The sequence below is a fragment of the Xenopus laevis genome, chromosome 1L, assembly GCF_017654675.1.
Source record: "Xenopus laevis strain J_2021 chromosome 1L, Xenopus_laevis_v10.1, whole genome shotgun sequence".
NCBI lineage: Eukaryota > Metazoa > Chordata > Amphibia > Anura > Pipidae > Xenopus > Xenopus laevis.
In genome coordinates, this window is record NC_054371.1 from 180,046,670 (window position 1) to 180,066,388 (window position 19,719).

General features: G+C 39.3%; 1 protein-coding gene across 1 annotated transcript in view; it reads left to right on the plus strand.

The window, feature by feature from the left end:
* susd2.L (sushi domain containing 2 L homeolog) overlaps positions 1-16,374 on the plus strand; it is a gene marked incomplete in the record, with an annotated part of 71,180 nt that extends 54,806 nt beyond the window's left edge. Inside the window, 4 exon segments of the mRNA NM_001093978.1 lie at positions 1,233-1,384; positions 1,980-2,056; positions 16,356-16,363; positions 16,365-16,374. Of these exon segments, the coding sequence (NP_001087447.1) occupies positions 1,233-1,384; positions 1,980-2,056; positions 16,356-16,363; position 16,365 (238 nt within the window).
* Between the last annotated feature and the right edge of the window lie 3,345 nt (positions 16,375-19,719).

The following is a 19,719-nucleotide window of genomic DNA, read 5'->3' on the forward strand; positions in this document are numbered from 1 at the left end:
GAGGGCCTTTTTCTGTTGATAACTCTACAAAATTGAATTTCTTTATAACCTTGTGTTGTTTGAAGTTTGCTTTACAGATAATCAACATCAGAAAAAAACGTGTTTATGCTAGGGGCAGATAAGGAGAATCTGCTCCTCCTATGCTACTCTGTCTGCACCCAGAAACATTGCCTCCACTTGGGTGCAGACAGACGTGGCAGATTTCAATGTCGAAAAGCGAGATTTTGCATTTAGTGACAGAATCTGCCTGCATCCAAGTGGAGGCAATGTTTCCAGGTGCAGGCAGAGTAGCATAGGAGGAGCAGATTCTCCTAATCTGCCCCTAGCATAAACACGTTTTTTTCTGCTCTTGATTATCTGTAAAGCAAACTTCAAACAACACAAGGTTGTAAAGAAATTAGTAGCAATCTACTAATCTGCCCCTAGCATAAACAAGTTTTTTTCTGCTCTTTATTGTCCATAAAGCAAGCTTCAAACATCACAGGGTTATAAAGAAAAGTCAATTTTGTAGAGTTATCAACAAAAAAAGGCCCTCACGCCTATGTATGTATCTAACCTTAGATACAGCACTTTAGAGCCTAAAGGTGGCCATACATGGAGAGATCCGCTCGTTTGGCGATGTCGCCAAACGAGCGGATCTCCCTCCGATATGCCCACCTTGAGGTGGGCAATATCGGGCTGATCCGATCGTGGGCCCTAGGGCCCAACGATCGGATCCTAACGATGCCCAAACGGGCGGTCGGATCGCGGGACCGCATCAACGAATAGATGCGGCCGCGATCCGACGGGATTTTCTGTCCCATCCGATCGAGATCTGGCCGACTTTCGGCCAGATCTCGATCGGTGAAGCCCGTCGCGGGGCCCCATACACGGGCCAATAAGCTGCCGACACGGTCTGTCGGCAGCTTTTATCGGCCCGTGTATGGCCACCTTTAGCTCCTTTACTACTCAGCAGCCCTTCAGAAATACTTTCTCTCTATACAACCTATAAACAGACTGAGCAACAAGACATCCCCCAGTATGAGCCAGTTGAGGATAATTATGCCTAGCCTGGAGCCCCTTTGCCTTTCACTACCCAAGTCAATACCTTACACTATCCATTTACTGCTTTCAACATTTGATCTCCTCTTCTACCCCAGAAGATAGGGCTTCCCATGGCTGAGTACTGCCACAGAAGTTCACAATGAATGGTTTCTATCTCTAACACTAAACACTTTACTCTGCTATCCCAGGTTCAGAAGTGAAATAGTCACAGATGGGTATGTGGATGATGATGGGCATGCACACTGTATCTCACCGCTCCTGCTAGAGACTGGGCGTATTTCCTTTGAGATGTCTGAAGATGGAGGACACAGCTATCCATACTCTGGCACATGGCTTTCTGGTATTTTTAATCTGACATGTTCTGCTTGCACTGGACATTATCATTTCTTTATAGCATAATTGACAGTATTACTTGTGTGTAGTACTGCATGATTCATTTAATTGCGTGGTGAAATAAAGCTCAGTTCTAACCACACACATACAGCATAGCAATATTTGATTTCTTATAGAAATTTGCCTCCAGCTAAATCTAGGAGTCACAGCTCATTCACAATACTTGCACATATCATTGTGCCTATAAAAGTTTTCATTCATCCAGATCATGGTCTATCTAGTAGAAGTAACTCTAATGGTTTGGCAGTGCAGCTGCTGCAGTGGTGACAGAGGGAGGGTTGGTGCCACCCGGGTGGTAAGGCCTTGGAGTGAGGTTCTCCAGCGGCTCGAGGTACCCCAGTCAGATACTGTTTCTTTAGCATTTCACATGTATACTGCCATCATTGTTCTTTCTTCTCCCTTTTCAGAAAAGCTGATTCAATTTGCATTTGAGATACCTAATGTGTCATTGTTGTATACATTTTTAATATCTTCCTTAATTTGCTGATTTTTCATGAACTAACGAAATCCCGTACAATGTTCTGGCTTTATTTTTAACATAGTACACCCTGGAAAGGTGACAGAGTCTGAAAAATGTACCTTGGTGAATGAAACAAAATGGCAATATTATGGCACCCCACATACTGATGGCACATTGACTGTACAATGGGACCCAGACACTTTTGAAAATGATGCCCTCAACATTGAAGTCTGGGGATATGGAGAAAAAGGTAAAGCTGCCCACTTACACAATGAGTGGCATAACTACTGGGGGAGCAGGGGGTGCGATTGGGCCACTGATTTCCACAAGAGACATTTATACATGCACAGACAGAGTGCAAACTGCACCCAGTATACAGAGATGCAAAGTGCACCTGACATTTTTTTTTTCTTCCAGCCCCACCAGGCATATAAATCAATTGCCACAGGTCTCTGCACTTCCAACCCTAGAGCAGAGACCTGCATTTCATCCCACCCCTCCATGACAAGATATGGAGTCTTTATAGGACTGAGGCTTTCGGTAGTCCAATTCTTCATCAGGACATTTTGCCAGTGGACTGGGAGGGGGGAGATTTCAGTTGTCCATAAGTATTATATAGTTGGCAGCATATCAGTCAGTTATGTTCATTTGCAATAAATTTTCAATAAAAAACATATCTTATGCATCATAACCTCTAACTGGTAAGTGACCCCTATGTTTTTTGGAAGAAGTTTACTGTTGACTGCATACAGCAAGGGCAATATTATAAAAGGCTTGCTATGTTACACCAGTGAAAAATGTCCACATGAGAAAGAATGACAGTGGTTGCCAATGGAGACTGGCAGTTGACTGAATCTTTTCTTTAAACAATTCTTATAACAATTCTAACAATTTATAATTCATATAAAAAGCTGCTGTGTATATATGTATATATATATAGTAGTGTTTCTGAAGCAAACACACCAGTTTTACCAGTGCAGAGCAATAGTATATTATGTTTTAATTACTTTGATACCTTCGGTTTTTGGTGTTATTGTTCCTTTAACCTGGTGACACCCTGCCCAACATTTGCCACACTAGCAACTAATAATTTGAATGTAAAATTTATATTTCCACAATTTGTAGACAATCTGAGAGGAAAAGTTGCAGACTTAAGCAAAATAGTAATGTATATTCTTAGACAAAATATAGAGCACTATAGGAAATGTGCATACATTAATTCCCCTTTTGAAGACCACACCCAGCCTCATAGCTTCATAGTGACTCAAACATAATGGAACAGGTTTCTATAGTATTATTAGTGGCACTGTGATGCTTAGTTTAAGGACCCACAGCTTTAAAACGTTGACATCGAGAATAAAATTGAATTTTGCCCAATAAAAATTCATGGACCTTTTAAAATAATAGAACCTGAACCCACAGCTCCATCTATTCCAATTTCAATACAAATATACAGTTTTTCTTGAATGTTTAGAATTACACATTACGAAATGTTAAAGCATAAATTATAAGAGCTAATTATACTTTCAAATCTATTCACTATACCAGGAGAACCTTATTCTAGCTCCTGGAATGGCTCTTGGAAATATCTATACTCGCTAGCTCGGGGCTGCCCCAATAATGGATCCTTCACCTTCTACCCTCAGCCGGCCAAACCAGAACATAGTGTGTTTGAGTTTGGAAGCCTAAGACTTATACCAAGTCAGTATGAAGAAGGACAGTGGTAAGTTATGCACTTGCTTTCTACAGTCTTCATGAATAAACTGTAAAGGCTACTAGGAAGTGGAGGAAAATATAACAGGAGTTATAAAGATATTATAGGGAGACCAGTACACATGCATTCTTTAAGATCAATTTATATGAGATAAGCACACAGACTTCCACTTCTGTGTTTCATTCCCTGAACTTTACTTTTAATTTTCATATCAAAAGTGCAGTATACCCCACTTGTTCAACATGAGTTCAATAAGTAGGCCAGAGATATGGTTTATTTGTTATACAAATAATTTATATTTGCTGTTATTTCTTGATCTTAACAGCAATCCAGCTGGCTACTTTGCCCCCTCCCCGATGTAATGATGCGTGGGGAGGGGGGAGGAAGATCTCCGACAGAGTACACCGAAGAGTGCCAGTATGGTAACAAGGGTCCGGACCAGGGGTAGGTAAAAGAAGAGGTATGTGTTTGGTGCCCCCTACTTTGTTGCTCCCTAGGCACATGCCTCTTCTGCCTACCCATAGTTCCAACCCTGCTTAACAGGGCAAAAATGGAAAATGATGCTACTCCATGTTTGGTCCTTGTGAGGTGGATTATTAAATTGCCTGCCTAGTATAAAACCTCCTCCTACCCCATTTGTTGCTTTGGGAGTCTATTATGTTGAGGGAATATCGGTTGATAATCTAATAATCTGCCTCATAAGGACCAAACATGGAGTAGCTTTAGTCTTCCTGTTTGCCCTGTTTAGCGTAGGAAATTATTTAAAAAAAGGCAAAAAAAGTATGTTAAGCGCAAATCCTATTCATTGAACATTTGTGTAACAAAGGTGTATACTGTCCCTATTAAACCACTGTGCCCACTGAACAAATATTGTGATGACTGTGGGTGATGGAAAGGTTTGGCTGTACAGGCAAGCTTTATTACTACCTAACTTGCAAAATTATTTGGTTCCACTTAATTAATAATGATGGAGGCCTCAATAAATTCTGCTAGTTACAGTGTGTGTGTGTGTGTGCTGCTTGTCAATTTATGCTGCACAGTGCTTCCTTCTGACTAGGAATGTCCATTCCCTGTGGAGTGTGGACCATGCTATGGCCTGGCATCTGGACGAAGACTTCCGCAGGGACTCTGCTGCATGGGCAAAAGACAAGTGTATTAATTGGCACCAAAGTGAGAAGAAACTTCCTGATTTTCTCTCTGAGATTATCGATTGCCCCTGCACATTGGCACAATCCAGAGCAGACACCGGCAGATTCCATGTACGTTGGGTAGATGATTGGATAGATTCAGAGGCAGCATTCCAACCTAAGTGTGGCAACATCAAAATCCAGTCCAGGTGCTTGATATTGTCATGGGGGCGCCTTCATAAATAGCTTTAAATATACCCTGCTTTTTAAGGAGACCTAAAGATTAACTAAAGAAGTAGGCTCAAAATGGGGACCAACTCACAATATACAGTACACATAGAATATAATTGTCACTATATAAGGCTGATTAGTCATTAATACAGGTAATTACTGCATGGTAGCACAGAAACCAGTGCAACTAGCATAATTTTATAATCCGCCCTGTAGCATCATCTTATATGACAAGCCAATTTTGTTTTTATCTTGATAATTTGCAACAACCCCTAAGCTTAGCTTCTCAACAGCTGCTCAGAGCCCAGAGCATTTGAGTGTCGCAGGCACTTTACAAGATGGTGACCCCCTGTGACAAGTCCTGGATCATTGCTGCTATTTGCAAGCTGAAACTTTAAGCTGGTTCAATAAATTCAGTATATAAAATATGGCATTCTTAACCATATTCATTTTTAAGAATTAGTTCTCCTTTACATGAGCTCATTCAGTTGGGCTATGCTAACAAGATCCCTAAACACTTGCTGAAATTACCTTACTGAGCTGAACTGAGCAACAGATTTTTGATCCAACACTAATGGGTGTGTTCTTGCAGACCCCTCAAGTCTTAGGGGCACATTTACCTAGGGTCGAATATCGAGGGTTAATTAACCGTCGATATTCGACCGTCTAAGTAAAATCCTTTGACTTCGAATATCGAAGTCGAAGGACTTACCGCTATTCCTACGATCAAACGGTCGAATGAATAATCGTTGAACGATTCGAAGGATTTTAATCCATCGATCGAAGGATATTCCTTCGATCAGAAAATTGTTAGGAAGCCTATGGGGACCTTCCCCATAGGCTAACATTGGCCTCGGTAGGTTTTAAGTGGCGAACTAGGGGGTCGAAGAATTTTTTAAAGAGACAGTACTTCGACTATCAAATGGTCAAATAGTCGAACGATTTTTAGTTCGATTCGAAGTCGAAGGTCATAGTCGAAGGTCGAAGTAGCCCATTCGATGGTCGAAGTAGCCATATTCGACCATTCGAAATTCGAACTATTTTTCCTCTATTCCTTCACTCGAGCTAAGTAAATGGGCCCCTTAGAATCTGTCACTTCAAAATAGAACAAGATAAGGGAGGGGTTTGATTGTCCCACGTGTATGTGTGGGGGCGGGGGGATGAACTGCTCTGTAAGGTTTCAAATTTATTGTTATCACTAATTTTTATTAAAACTGCAAACTGGGGAGCTATTGAATAATAAGCTAAATAACTCAAAAACCACAAATAATTAAAAATGAAAACCAATTGCAAATTGACTCTACATCAACCAAAAGTTAAATCAAAGATGAGCAGTCTCTTAAAAAGAAAATCCATAATCATATTTATTTGTGAAAGTTCAGATAGTGTTTATGTACATTTTCAACATAAGCCCAACTGACTGAGCGCATGGTAATAGTGGGGTAAATTTTCCCTTTAAGTAGTGCTTGCATGAAAATGTCTAAAATGCCTATATTAACTTAACTATGTTAAACTAATGAGTATGCATATGTATTCATGTTATCTCAACCAAGTAAGAACATTCCAAACAAAAAATAACAAGAATAAAAAGTAGAGGAAATCTAAGCAAAATATTTCTTATTAATAAATCTATCAACTGTTGTTTATTATTTATACATCTCGTAGCACTGTTAGTAAGAACTGTACATACAGATACCCAGAGATATAAATGATACAACCTTGCCGTTCTTCAGTAGAGAAAATGGGTTTTCCTTGCACTACTCTAAATCATGTACACAAGCTGATGAACAGTTCTTAGAGGTAGCATGCTCGTGATTACTTCTGAAATGGAATTGCTTTATTTTAAAGGCTAACTTCAATGGAGTACAGAACACTGCTAAACTGATGGAAACTGTGCTTGCCATGAAACATCCAGTTGCCATTCACTAGACAGGACAGCAACTGCCAGCTGAGTCCTCCTCACGTGTGCAATAACCCATATGCTCTTCCCAGTCAGACCATGATTTGTCCAGCCAAGACGGCGAATAGCATTTGGCAGAGATACATATATTTGCCTCTAAAAAGTACATGTACTGTAACTCAGATACTATGCTGTACCATTTTATATAGGCTAATTTCAATAGTTGGAAGGAATGCTTGCTGGATAATCTGCATTTCCTATGGAACATCAATTAAGAAGTATACCAATGGGCAAATATAGAAGTAACAAAATAAACTTCAGGTTTAGTAAATTATGGCGACCAATAAAATGTTTAGGGGGTTATGTAATAAAATACACTATGTTTGCCCAGGAGCAGTAACCTATAGCAACCAATCAGCAGGTATAATTTACTGGTCACCTGTTTAAAGGAGAACCAAACCCTTTTTATTAATATCCCCTTTCCCCCTACTGTACACAGACCCCCCTCCCTGCCCCCCTCCCCCACATCCTAGGTGTTGCACCAGGTAAATGCCCCTGAGTCTTTACTTAACCCTCATTGCAGATTCAGGACATCAGAGTTCACGGGCGTCATCTTATTCTCTTTGGTAATCTTCTGAAAGAGAGCGGTGAAGTTAGCGTGATCTGGTCCTGAACAACTGCACATGCGCCGGAAGCCACAGAAAGAAGACCCAAAGATTACAAAGAAAAGAAGATGACGTCCGTGAACTCCTTTGCCCTGAATCTAGAAACTAGTAAAAACTTAGGGGCATTTACCCAGGTTAGCACTTAGGCTGGGGGGGGGAGCAGGGAGGGAGTCTATGTGGGGTATGGGATTTTAATAAAAAGGGTTTGGTTCTCCTTTAAAAGTAAACATCTTATGGGTTGCTATGGGTTACGGCTCTTGGACAAACTTAGTGCCTTTTATTACAGCTCGTTTCATACTGTTGACCGGTAAATGCTGCCTGCTAATTGGTTGCTATTGGTTACTAGAACTGGTGCCAAGTTTGTGATTCTTTATACATGACCCCATTGGGTATATTTATCAAAGAGTGAAGTTAGAGGTCACCGTAGTCCTTTAGAGTGAAATTCCGTCACTCTACATTCATTTCTATGGGATTTTTAAAAGAGTATTTATCAATGGGTGAAAATGAAAGTTCATCCTTTGATAAATACGCCTTTCAAAATCCCATGGAGAGTGGCAGAATTTCAGTCTAGAGGACTGTGGCGATCTCTAACTTCACTTTTTGCTAAACATAACCCCATGTGTTTTATTTTGCAGCCAGACTACGGATGTGATATTGCGTCGGGTAGCGTGTGCACTTACCATCCTGGAGCCGTTCATTGCGTGAGAGGGATCTATGGCAGGTAACACTCGCGTGTGCTAAAATGCAGAGACTCCTACTTCCTTTAGCCAAAGGTTATTTATCCAACTGTTTGTCAAACCTGTGAATTTGTATTTTGTCCCTGTGTTTATATCCCACAAGAAACCTATATAAATGTTATCGGGGGCCTTTAATTTATAGAGCTGATATTCTGGAACTAAACCCAGCCTTTCTTGTAGTTTGTTGCATGAGTGTAAGTCCCAAACATAATGAAATGTACTGAGAATTCCATCCCCCTGTTATTTTAATTAAATTCTACTTAAATGTCACAGAAGTGAGTGATCCATGAAAGAGACATTTAACAAGGTAAGCATTCTGTAAGAACAGCGTGTCCTCCTTGTGTAGGCTGGAATGTTAGTATACTCCTGGGTGAAAGGGTAAGACTTTGCTGTAGAGCTGCATTTATTGACAATAATGTATTAGTGGCATGTAATTACTCGGCCATGTACACTATCCACTTTGTGTTGTTACAATAGAAACATTGTGTTGATGATGTTAAAGGCTACATATGTTCATTACTGTTCTTTATAAGGTACATGATTGCCTGTAAGAGAAATGGGGTGTTTTAAATGCCAGCAGAGATTGCCACAAGTAGTTTACATTACTGGCACTCCCAGGAGCCCGCTGACCATTATTATTGGCCAGAATAATCCGTAGCCAAGGTTTCGTAGTTCTTTAATCAATGTTCGTGCTCTATAAATACATGTTAAAGGGATGGTTCACCTTTAAGTTAACTTTTGTTATGTTATCGAATGGCGATTCTAAGCAACTTGTCAATTGGTTTTCAATATTTATTTTTTATAATTTATGAGTTATTTGTCTCCATCCAGCTTTCAAATGGGGGCCACTGACTCCATCCAAAAATAAATGCTCTCTAAGACTACATACTTTTTGTTATTGCTACTTTTTATTACTCATTCTTCTATCAAAAAAATGCATGGTTGCTAGGTGAATATGGACCCTAGCAACAAGAATCCTGAAACTGCTGAATAAATAGTTCCTGGAGAGCTGCTGTATAAATAGCTACTTAACTGAAAAAACACAAATAATAAAAACCAATTGCAAATTGTCTCAGAATATCACTCTGTACACCTTTAATAACAATATTAATAATAATAATAATATGATCAAAGAGTGCAGTTGATTTTAGCGAGAAATCAGAATAGTGCGGGAGAATGCTGGCTGTTGTCTCTATGGCTTGGCGGCAGTAGATCAGCACCCTTGCTCTTATTTCTCTTGTGCCTGCTAGATACAAATATAACATGGTTTTGATAATGGAAGCACATTTTGGGCATAAAGTCTCAGTAATTGCTATTGCTGCTGAAAAATAATAAAATATTAAGAAGACAAGAGCTAGTCTGCATCACATATGTTTGTATTAAAGCTATACCTTTCCATCTCTCTACAGTCCTCTATATGCAGCAGGGCAACAGTGCTGTTATGATTCCAGAGGCTTTCAGGTCCTCACGAGTGATTCTGTAGGGGGCAGTACTCCTGACAGAGGCCATGACTGGGGATCTCCCCCATACAGAAAACCCCCCAGAGTGCCAGGCTTCTCCCATTGGCTGTATGATGTCATAAGCTTCTACTACTGCTGCTTGTGGTCAGATAATTGTCAGAAGTACCTAGAGCTCAGACCGTCCAGTGACTGCCGCACCTACAAGCCACCCAAAGTCGGTATGTATAATTTATAGAGGGTATTGGGTGCATACTGTATTAGTCTGGACTATTTAGTTGCGAAGAGTGATACCGGCCTGGAATCTATTATCCAAAATGCTTGGGACCTTGGTTTTTCCAAATAAAGGGATCTTTCTGTAGTTTGGTTCTTCATACATTAAGTCTGCTAAACATTCTTAAATAATCCCACCAGTATGGATTCATGCAGCTTAGTTTGGATTGGAGAACAAGGTACTGTTTTATTATTACAGAGAAAAAGGAAAGTGAAGCCTTCTGAAATAAGAAGGTATTTACTTATCTCATGCAATACACACAGCACTGCCTAGATACCAAAAATGAGAGTTTTAATTCTCCCATAAGGCATCATAGGCAGAGACATGCAAATCACTCCTTTATGTCCCTTTGGCCAACTATGTATCCAGAACCACTGCTTTAATAGCACAGATACAGCCATATATCCAAACTTGCAGACAGCCTGTTTCAATCTTGTTAGTTCTCATCAGTGCAAGATATTGGAACATGACTTCTGAGTGGGTAGGACTTGTGGAGTAGCAAAATGGGAAACAGAACCTGGTTAGGGTGAGAAGAACTAAAAGGAGCCAAAAAGCCCTTCACAATCATTACATGCAAATAAAAAAGCTAATTGATTGCTTTAAATTAACAACGTGACCTTCCCATAATTCTGTGCTTTATGGATAATGGGTTTCCAGATAAGGGATCCCATACCTGTACTTGCACGTTTCTGTAAACAATGATTACATGCAGCAGTGTATGGACATCACTGAGTCTATTGCTTTAATGTTATGTCCTCATACAGCCATTACAGTTGTGAAATAATGGAGCCAGATTTAGGGCATCAGAGGGGCACACGGGACACATTCTATTGTGTTGCAATTACTTCAATTTACATGACATAAATCATAGATATCTGAACTGTGTCCCTCCTCCTGATAATTTATTGTAATTCCCAGAATTCCTCTGGAAGCTGTCAGAGAAATCATAATATCTCCACTTCCTCATGGAGGGCGACAGGTTGGGTCACAGTATTCCTGCACTGCCACGGGCCTTCTGTGTACTGTCTCCAGCCTGGGCAATAAAGAGTATTTGTGTCTTTTACAATAAGCAATAGAGTAACAGAGCTGTATGAAATTCTATCTTATACTCAAAGATCTGCCAGTTCTAGGGTTTGCCTTCATGTAATAGATGCTATGGTGAAAGCTATGACTTTTTTCTGGGATTCTCTTAAATTTACAATGCAGACACTTGTGAATAATATATATTTACTCTGATCCATGAATATCAGAAACAACCTTACAGTCCATTTACTATACTCATGTTTTATTTCTCTGTGCACCAACTGCCTGCAGTTTGCAGTACAATAGTGTCATCTGGTGGAAATATGAAGAACTGTATTGTGATTTATTTTGTGCTTACATGTGCAGGTATGGGATCTGTAGCAGAATGCTTGGGACCTGGGGTTTTCTGGATAAGGGATCTGTCCGTAATTTGGATCTTCATGTCTTAAATCTGCTAAGAATTCAGCTGAACATTAAATAAACACAATAGGCTGGTTTTGCTTCCAATAAGGATTAATTATATCCTAGTTTGGATCAAGTACAAGGCACTGTTTTATTATTACAGAGAAAAAGGAAATCATTTTAAAGAATTTGGATTATTTGATTATAATCGAGTCTATGGGAGACGGCCTCTCTGTAATTTTGAGCTTTCTGGATAACGGGTTTCCAGATAACAGATCCCATAACTGTATAATAAAATATTTGATGCTGTTATTATAATTGTAGGCAATTATAACTAATTGATGGTGTTGATTTTACATGGTGCTAAAAATTAATATTACCCCCCTTTAATATATAATAATAGTTTTACACAGTGATGAAAAAATAAAACCTCTAAAAAGCTCCAAAAGTGTGAAAATGTTTTTTGTAACATTCAGAAATCTATTTGTAAAAGTTCCTATTGTATGTCACACTGGGGCAGATTCAATTGAGTGAGAAAAAGGTTTATCATCTGAAAACTCATGGACGAGATTCAATTTTGGGCTGTAATTCAATTCAGAAAAACATCTTGTGGTTTATCACGTGAAAACTCTATGAGAAAAAAACTGGAACTAAATTTGGAGAAAAGTTTTTCTGCTTGAATTGAATCCTTGATAAAGCAGGAGATAACCTTTTCTCACTCATTATCTTTCATATCTTGGGGCTCAGCACATTATCTCCTGTATCAGTCAGTATTTGTATATTGTCAGTATGTTTCATGTATACACCCTTCTGTTTCACAGCCCTGAAGAAGATATGCTGATGCTTTATGAATACTTTTAACTAATAATAAAACCAATAATGCATAAAACTGAACCCAAAATGTCAGGAGTGTATTTTGCTGAAATGCTTCTCTGTCTATTGGTTTGTCTCTATTTATAAAACTCCGATCTCTTGTTTGTGCCTTAATCCACTGGTCTAGCTTCTGCTTTTGGGGATCCCCATTTTATAACCTTTGACGGCGCCAATTTTACCTTTAAGGGAAGAGGAGAGTATACTCTGCTCACGTCTCCACACAACTCAATCAACATTCAGGGCCGAACACAGCCTGCATTGCTTTCAAATGGTGTGTATATCCACATAACATACATAACTTCTTAGCATAAGTGATGGGCGAATTTGTACTATTTCCCTTTGCCAAAAAAATGTGAGAATTTCCCATTAAATCTGCAAACAGAGGAAAATTTGCAAAAACGCGAATTTTGATGCCGGGGTAATTTTGCGGGCATCAAAATTGGTGCTGGCGACAACTTCGACGCCCAGTGACAATTTGACAAGCAGTCGATGGGCGTGCGTTTGACAGTCGCGTCAATTTGGAAACGACGAAACGCGGAAATTCGCCGCAAATTCGTGCCTGCCAAATAAATTCGCCCATCACTACTTAGCATTAAAATCTGCCTTGTCAACTTGTCAGTGTATTGTAACAAGTGTGGTTCTGGTTTAAGAATCACTGCACGCAATGCTCACTGCCATCTGGGCACTGCCGAGGTTTCTCTTCTGGGGAGAGACTGGATCCTTTAATGCAGTGATTTATTGCCTTCATCTCAGGTGGGTGTCAAAAGGGAATTATACCCTTGATAAAAATCACGCAATAATTGGTGTGTGGCATAAATAACGGCATTAGTGTCCAATGCAGTTGTAGCCATGAATACAAGTGGTTAAAGGAACCCTTAATTTACCACTAGGCTGCAGGTAATTCCAGGTTTGCCATGTATCCATGTGTGTATAGTGCAAAGGGTGTCCAGTTTTATGTTCATTTTAGTGTCTTATAATTACAAATGAGCCCAGATGCTGTCCTTAGACTTGTTATGGAAACATATAAAACTTCATGGGGGTTATTTATCAAAGTCCGAATTTATCTCTGCAACCTCAACAGGTCTGAGATGCCGGATTTTCAGATTCTGAATTTTCCATCCTTTGGGTTTAATAAATTCCGAAAAATTTGTGATTTTTTAAAAGCCCGCTTATATAAAAAGAAATCACACATTTCTCGTGATTTTTGCATTCGGAGGTTAGTAAATAACCCCCATATGTGTTCTTGGCCAACTCCACTATCTAACACATCCAAGCAGACCAGAATAATATCACCTTGAACCTGAGGGTGAGTGGGCATGAACCATTGATAATTACAGTTTGTTGCATCCATATCTACCTGTCAGTTGTGGGGCATCTGAATCTCCCTGCAAAAACCGTCCAGTCTTTATTACCCTAGTCATGTCGTTGTGCCTCACCAGTGCAAGTTGCAATGCTGTATCACACCGGGGCACACTCACAGTATCCGTGGGCATAGCTTCAGGGAGAAGTACTTATTAATATAAGCACTAATGAAAACTCTTTTTTCTTAAAGGATCTACTGTGCCAGTAACAGGGTTTTCCTCCATTGCCATGCGGGAGGGGGAGTCTGATGTGATCGAGGTGCGCCTAGCAGAATCTTCAGAAAAACTCGAGGTTCTTCTAAATAATGAAGTGGTCCACTTTGATCGAAGCTGGATAGATCTCAAAGGTGAGTTCTGCAACTGTGAGAATGTGCACAAGAGAAAACCAGTAAAAAGATTGCCATGTTATCCATCGTTCCAGTTGTGTGAAAGAGAACAATAGAAAAGAATCCCATCAAACCAAAGTAAAGTTATGTTGCTATTAACCATTCTCTTGTGTTAACGGTTCAGTTTATTAATTCTACTATTGTGGTACAGGTTACATTGGGTTATAGTGTGGATGTGTAGAGTTTGATTGTTTAACGCTCCACAATGGTGACAGGGTCCTATTTATCATGCTTTGTAAAACGTGTGAAACATTACCAGTGATGTTGCTCTTGTAACCAATCAGATCTTTGCTTTTATTTTCCAACTGTTGAAATCAAATTGCTCTGGGCAACATCACCAGTAATGCTTCACTCCGCTTTTACACAGCATGATAAATAGAACCCTTAGGGGGCATATTTATTATGTGGTGTAAAAAACAGTGGGATAATACACCACACATCACTATTCTTTGCCGTGTAAAAAAACAGCATACATTTTCACGCATTAAAGTGACTTCCGCTGGAAGCAATGTAAAATAACATCAGCAAGTCTGGCGTTTGCACGGCATAAAATAAAACACACCTTGATAAATTTGCCATTTATTTTACACAGCTTTTTACACAGTTTTTTTTTTGGCAGATTTTATTTTATACAGCATAATAAGTCTTAGTCTTTAACACATTTCTCACCGTAGAAGCATCTATGCTTCACGTGTTCTCTAAATCAACATTCAACTGTTCATGGCTCATATTATCCCCAGTGCTACCAGTACAAGTCCTTTGTCAGATGACTCCTGTTTCCTATAGCCTGCCACACCCTAACTGGCGCTTTTTTATGGCTTTTTATTTACACTGTAAGGACTTTGTTAACAACACAGACAGTTCCATGGGTATATAGGGATGTAATAATAAAAGGATCATAGCTAATATCAGGGATGCAGAGTTATACACCTGGGAAGTAGGGATATGAGTTCCTCTTTGCTAGACACTTAGTTCAAGCTAGAAACATACTTAAGTCCCCAAATTATACTCTTATGTAGTAGTTATGCACCCAAATACTTCTCTGTTCAGTAAAACTATTTTTTTAAATGGCTGCAAACAATTTTTTTATGCCATTTTGACTAAACCAATGTAGAAATTGGGGTAAACTTGTAACAATTGCCTTCAGAGAAGAAAGGCAAGGCAGTTTTCTTCTATCTTGTAGGGATGCACCAAATCTGGGATTAAGGCCTTTTTCAGCAGGATTGGGCCAAATCCAAGATCCTGGCTGAACTAATTTGCAGCCTGTGCATTGGCAATTTCCACCCACATTCCATCACTTTCCAGTTGTTTGGTATTTGCCGAATCTGGAGAAGAAGATTCAGCAGGGTTCAGTGCATCCCTAATATAGAGTATTAGCAATATCCCCCAATAATAATTGATAATAAGTTTGATGACAGTATTCAAGTACTAACATCAAATTTTCTGCATCAAAGTTCTGGTCTGTTTCAAATATATACTATGGGTATGTCTATACTATAGCTGCATTATTGCTCCTTGGGTGTGAGTAGTTCTCTGAAAGTAAAGAGCTCCATACTATACCAGAATAAGCATAGACTAGATAAATCAAGTAAATCACAAGGTAATACGATGCTGTTACCAACGAATGCTGTTTCTTTGATAACTTTGATTTGCATTGAGAACCTACCTGGCACAAAGGCATCGGCACCTCATAACCTTGTTCTTTATTTCATATTTAGGAGTCTTTATGTTTTCTGGAACAAGTCAGAACATAACAGTGATGTTTCCATCTGGTGCTGGAGTAGAAGTGAGAGGAAAGGGGGGCTTCCTCGGTGTCACTGTTCTCCTTCCTGATGAGTTCTTGAACCAAACCCAAGGTCTTCTGGGTGTGATGAACGGCAATCCCACAGATGATTTCTCCTTTAGGAATGGTACTGCACTACCCCCCAATGCTACCCCACAGGAGCTTTTCCAGCTTGGCACTGACTGTAAGTGACTTGTTATTGTTATAGGAATAGTAGTAATCATTAGGGGTCCTAACAGACATTAAAAAAAATACTTATCTGAAGTGATACTGGCCCTTTCTGCACTCTGGAGGCTGGAGCTGTTACAAGATTATGTACAGATAGAGCTTCTTGCTGCCATTTAAATTGCAATAGGATGAAAAGCACATCCAAGGAAGTCAAAAGAGTGTTGGGGTTCAGCACCAGAGACTTAATTCCAAACTGCAAGAAGGAGAAATAATTGATATTTAAGATATGACATTTATGCCAAATTACACATGAAAATTATCACTATTACTTGAGACAGATGCAACGAGAGTTTTTTTAACAAATACAAGTAAACATAAAAAAGTTCATATTAATGGCATTAATGAAACACCAGTCTGAACTTTTTACTTTCCAGTGCTCTGATGATATTACTGCCTCATTAGACACTTGCATTTCATATAACTGGTTATTTTATGTACTAATATGGAGAAACACAGGGGGTGCCAATAAGTACTGACCCAAGTGATGAAGCACATCCAAAGTAGAGTTTGGCCAGTCTCCCAATAGCACTTAACAAGGTCAAAGATAGCCTCCATTATCATAAAGATTTCTCTTCCCCATTATGGCTATTTGTTTGTTTGTTTTTTCCCCAGGGGCAATAACCAACAGTAGCTCTCTCTTCACCTATGACTCAAAGTTTTTGATTGAAAACTACCAAGAAAAACCATACGATCCAGATTTTGTGCCAATCTTTTCTGTAACCGAAGATCCCACTGATCCACTGAAAGTGCCAGTGGACAGTTTGTGTGGCTCTGATGCATTCTGCAGGTTTGACGCCCTCACTACAAGAGATCTCTCAGTTGGGAATGCTACCAAATTATCCCATGACAGTCACAGGGACTTTGTGAAAAGCCTGCAGGCAGGTGAGCCAAGAGCAGAGGTCAGGGTGTTTACAGCTGGCATGCGGTACATAAGAAAGTAATCCTTTGCCGATAGAGTCTTGTAGGTGACACAAACCATTAGCCTTATGTTTATATCATTATAGTGTATTTAAAAAACAACTCCTGGGTGCTAGCAAGCTTGTTCTTTGACATTAAAGGCTGGATTAATTTCAGACTTTATCCCGCAGTAAGAACATCCGCTGACATTTATTTACTCACAGTTGGCACATGAATGTTTGACCTCCAACTGTAACATAATAAAAAACAAGACACGGTGACATTGCTGCTTATTAGGTTTCTACTTGAGCCGTAGGGTAGAACAGGGATGCACACAAGGCCACCAAAAGCAAAGCTACATTGTAAGTGATATAGGAAACTAAACCTCCCTATGAACTGAAACACATTAAGATGTATTTCCTGGATGGGCTTTTAAAGAACAAGAAAGTTACAGTGCAAAACGATTCCGCTGCATTGGATAAAGTGGATTTTATTGCACTATTAGGCTGCTCAAAGTGCGGCTTTCAAGTGGCAATAGCAAATATTAATGGATTAAGTTGTACTTCAGTAAGGATGGGTTCAATTGTCTGTAAACCAAGCACTGTTCTGTGCCTTGTAATGTATAGAAATAATCAGCTTGCTATAGGAGTCATTACTGGATAAGTTATAGGGGTTGTATATCCTCTTCTCTTCTTCATTTTTGAGAGATTAGCTTTATGTCAACATCACTCTGTTGTGGCAAAGCACTATAATAATAATATATACTGTATAAGGGTCTTTTGTCTGCAATAACTTTTAGTTGAAGCATCTCCCAAACCATTTTTCTGGCAGAGCAGCTTTAAAACATAAAATACCTATTTTAGGAGAAAAATATCCCAGACAGTGTACCATTTAAGATGAATATGCTTTTATTTTATTGCAAGTGGTCTCTTGTGGCTGGATTGGACCTCCAGCAAATGGAAGGAAAGAAGGAACTAGTTACCTAGAAGGCTCAGAGGTGACGTTCTCCTGTAACAGAGGATATATGATATCTGGGTCATTGACAAGGACTTGCCAGCCAGATGGGACTTGGAGTGGGCAGCTCAGCCAATGTGTAGGAGGTATGTTTACTATTTCCCATCCTCTTTTCTCATTGCTTTTTCACTGCTAGTAAAAGGCTGCACTGCTACTGGTTCCTACTTTCTTGGCTAAATAAAAATGGCTACAGGTGATGAGCACATTGCAAACATACCTTTAATGCATATCTCTCCTACTTCATATGTGCAAAATATTTCATGCAATGGATGAGGACATATGCAGTAAAGCAAACAATGTAGTAATACCATGGCTAATTGTATTTCCTGGGAAACAACAAAGCAATTATCGCATATTACCATGGAAATCCTTTCCATGACAGAATGCATTCTATGGTACAAGCACTGAACTAGCACCATAACTCTTGTTTCTTATATACTTTTTTTTCATAATTCTTCTTCTTCATAAATAGTGCTGACATTTCTGGGAATCTGTTTTTCAAGCACTTCTGGGAATCTATGCAAATGATATCAATTCATAGTGGTGCACACTTGAACTATGGGCAGACACAGTGGTGGTTTGTTTACTGGTGTCAGTGGTGATGGAAAAAGGCATACCTCTCAGTAATAATATTCACCCAAGTATCCATTTTCCTAGCGCAGAGGGAAGCGTAAGTGGCATAGAGAAGCTGAACGAAAAGCAGGTAATTTGTCCATGAGTTCTGAAGTACGGACTGCAGGAGGAACTGTCCCAAACACAGAAACATAGAACTAACCCTGAGTTTGGTTATCAACCAGAGCATCAACTGGTGTGACCAACTACTACAGTGTTCTGTTTGTTTTGTGTCGTTTTGTATGAATTAATACATACAATTGTTTGCATTGCAAATTTTCTGATAAAACAACACCTGCAAATATGTTAAGGGTGGCCCTCCTGCAATGTTCACTTAAGACATTATTGTCAATAGTCAGTGAAAACTAAATTGGACTAAGGTACCACTATAGTATTCAGCAAATTATAACTGACCCAATTTGCTAGTAATATATTAGGTTGTATTTGTCTGTATTCTAAGAATATCTTATCCTAACTAAATCTTATGATGGAGACCTTGCCAAATGAACTTTCACCAATATGCTCACTTTTTTACTGAAAGTCATCCCTTTGCTCTGCCTAATTAATTCCATGCACCCCATGACTGCCATTTTTAGGAAAAATGGACATCACCTAAGCATACTAATTAAACAGATATATTATTAGCCTGAAACAAATAAAAAAATCCCATCACATAACAGGTCTTATTTATAAAGCACTAAAGTAAACATTACAATTTCAGTACATTTATTTGTTGTTGACAAGTCTTATTTCTAAAGTAGCTCCTGATCTTCTTTTCCTTCTTTTCTGCTGATTCACTGCACAAGTGCTGCTGTCACTTAGGGACCCACTCACAATATACAGTACACATAGAATAGAAATGTCACAGTATAAGGCTGATTACTGATAAGTAATTAATTATGGCAGCACAGAAACCAGTGCAATAGCATCAGAATTTAAAAATCAGCCTTGTAGCATCAGCTTATATTACAGGACAACCTCATTTTCTGCTTGATAATTAGTGACGACCCCTAAGCTTAGCTTCTCAACAGCTGCTCAGAGCCCACTGAGCATGTGAGTGTCGCAGACACTTTCCAAGATGGTGACCCCCCTGTGACAAGTTTGAAGTCCTGGATCATTGCTGCTATTGACAAGCTGA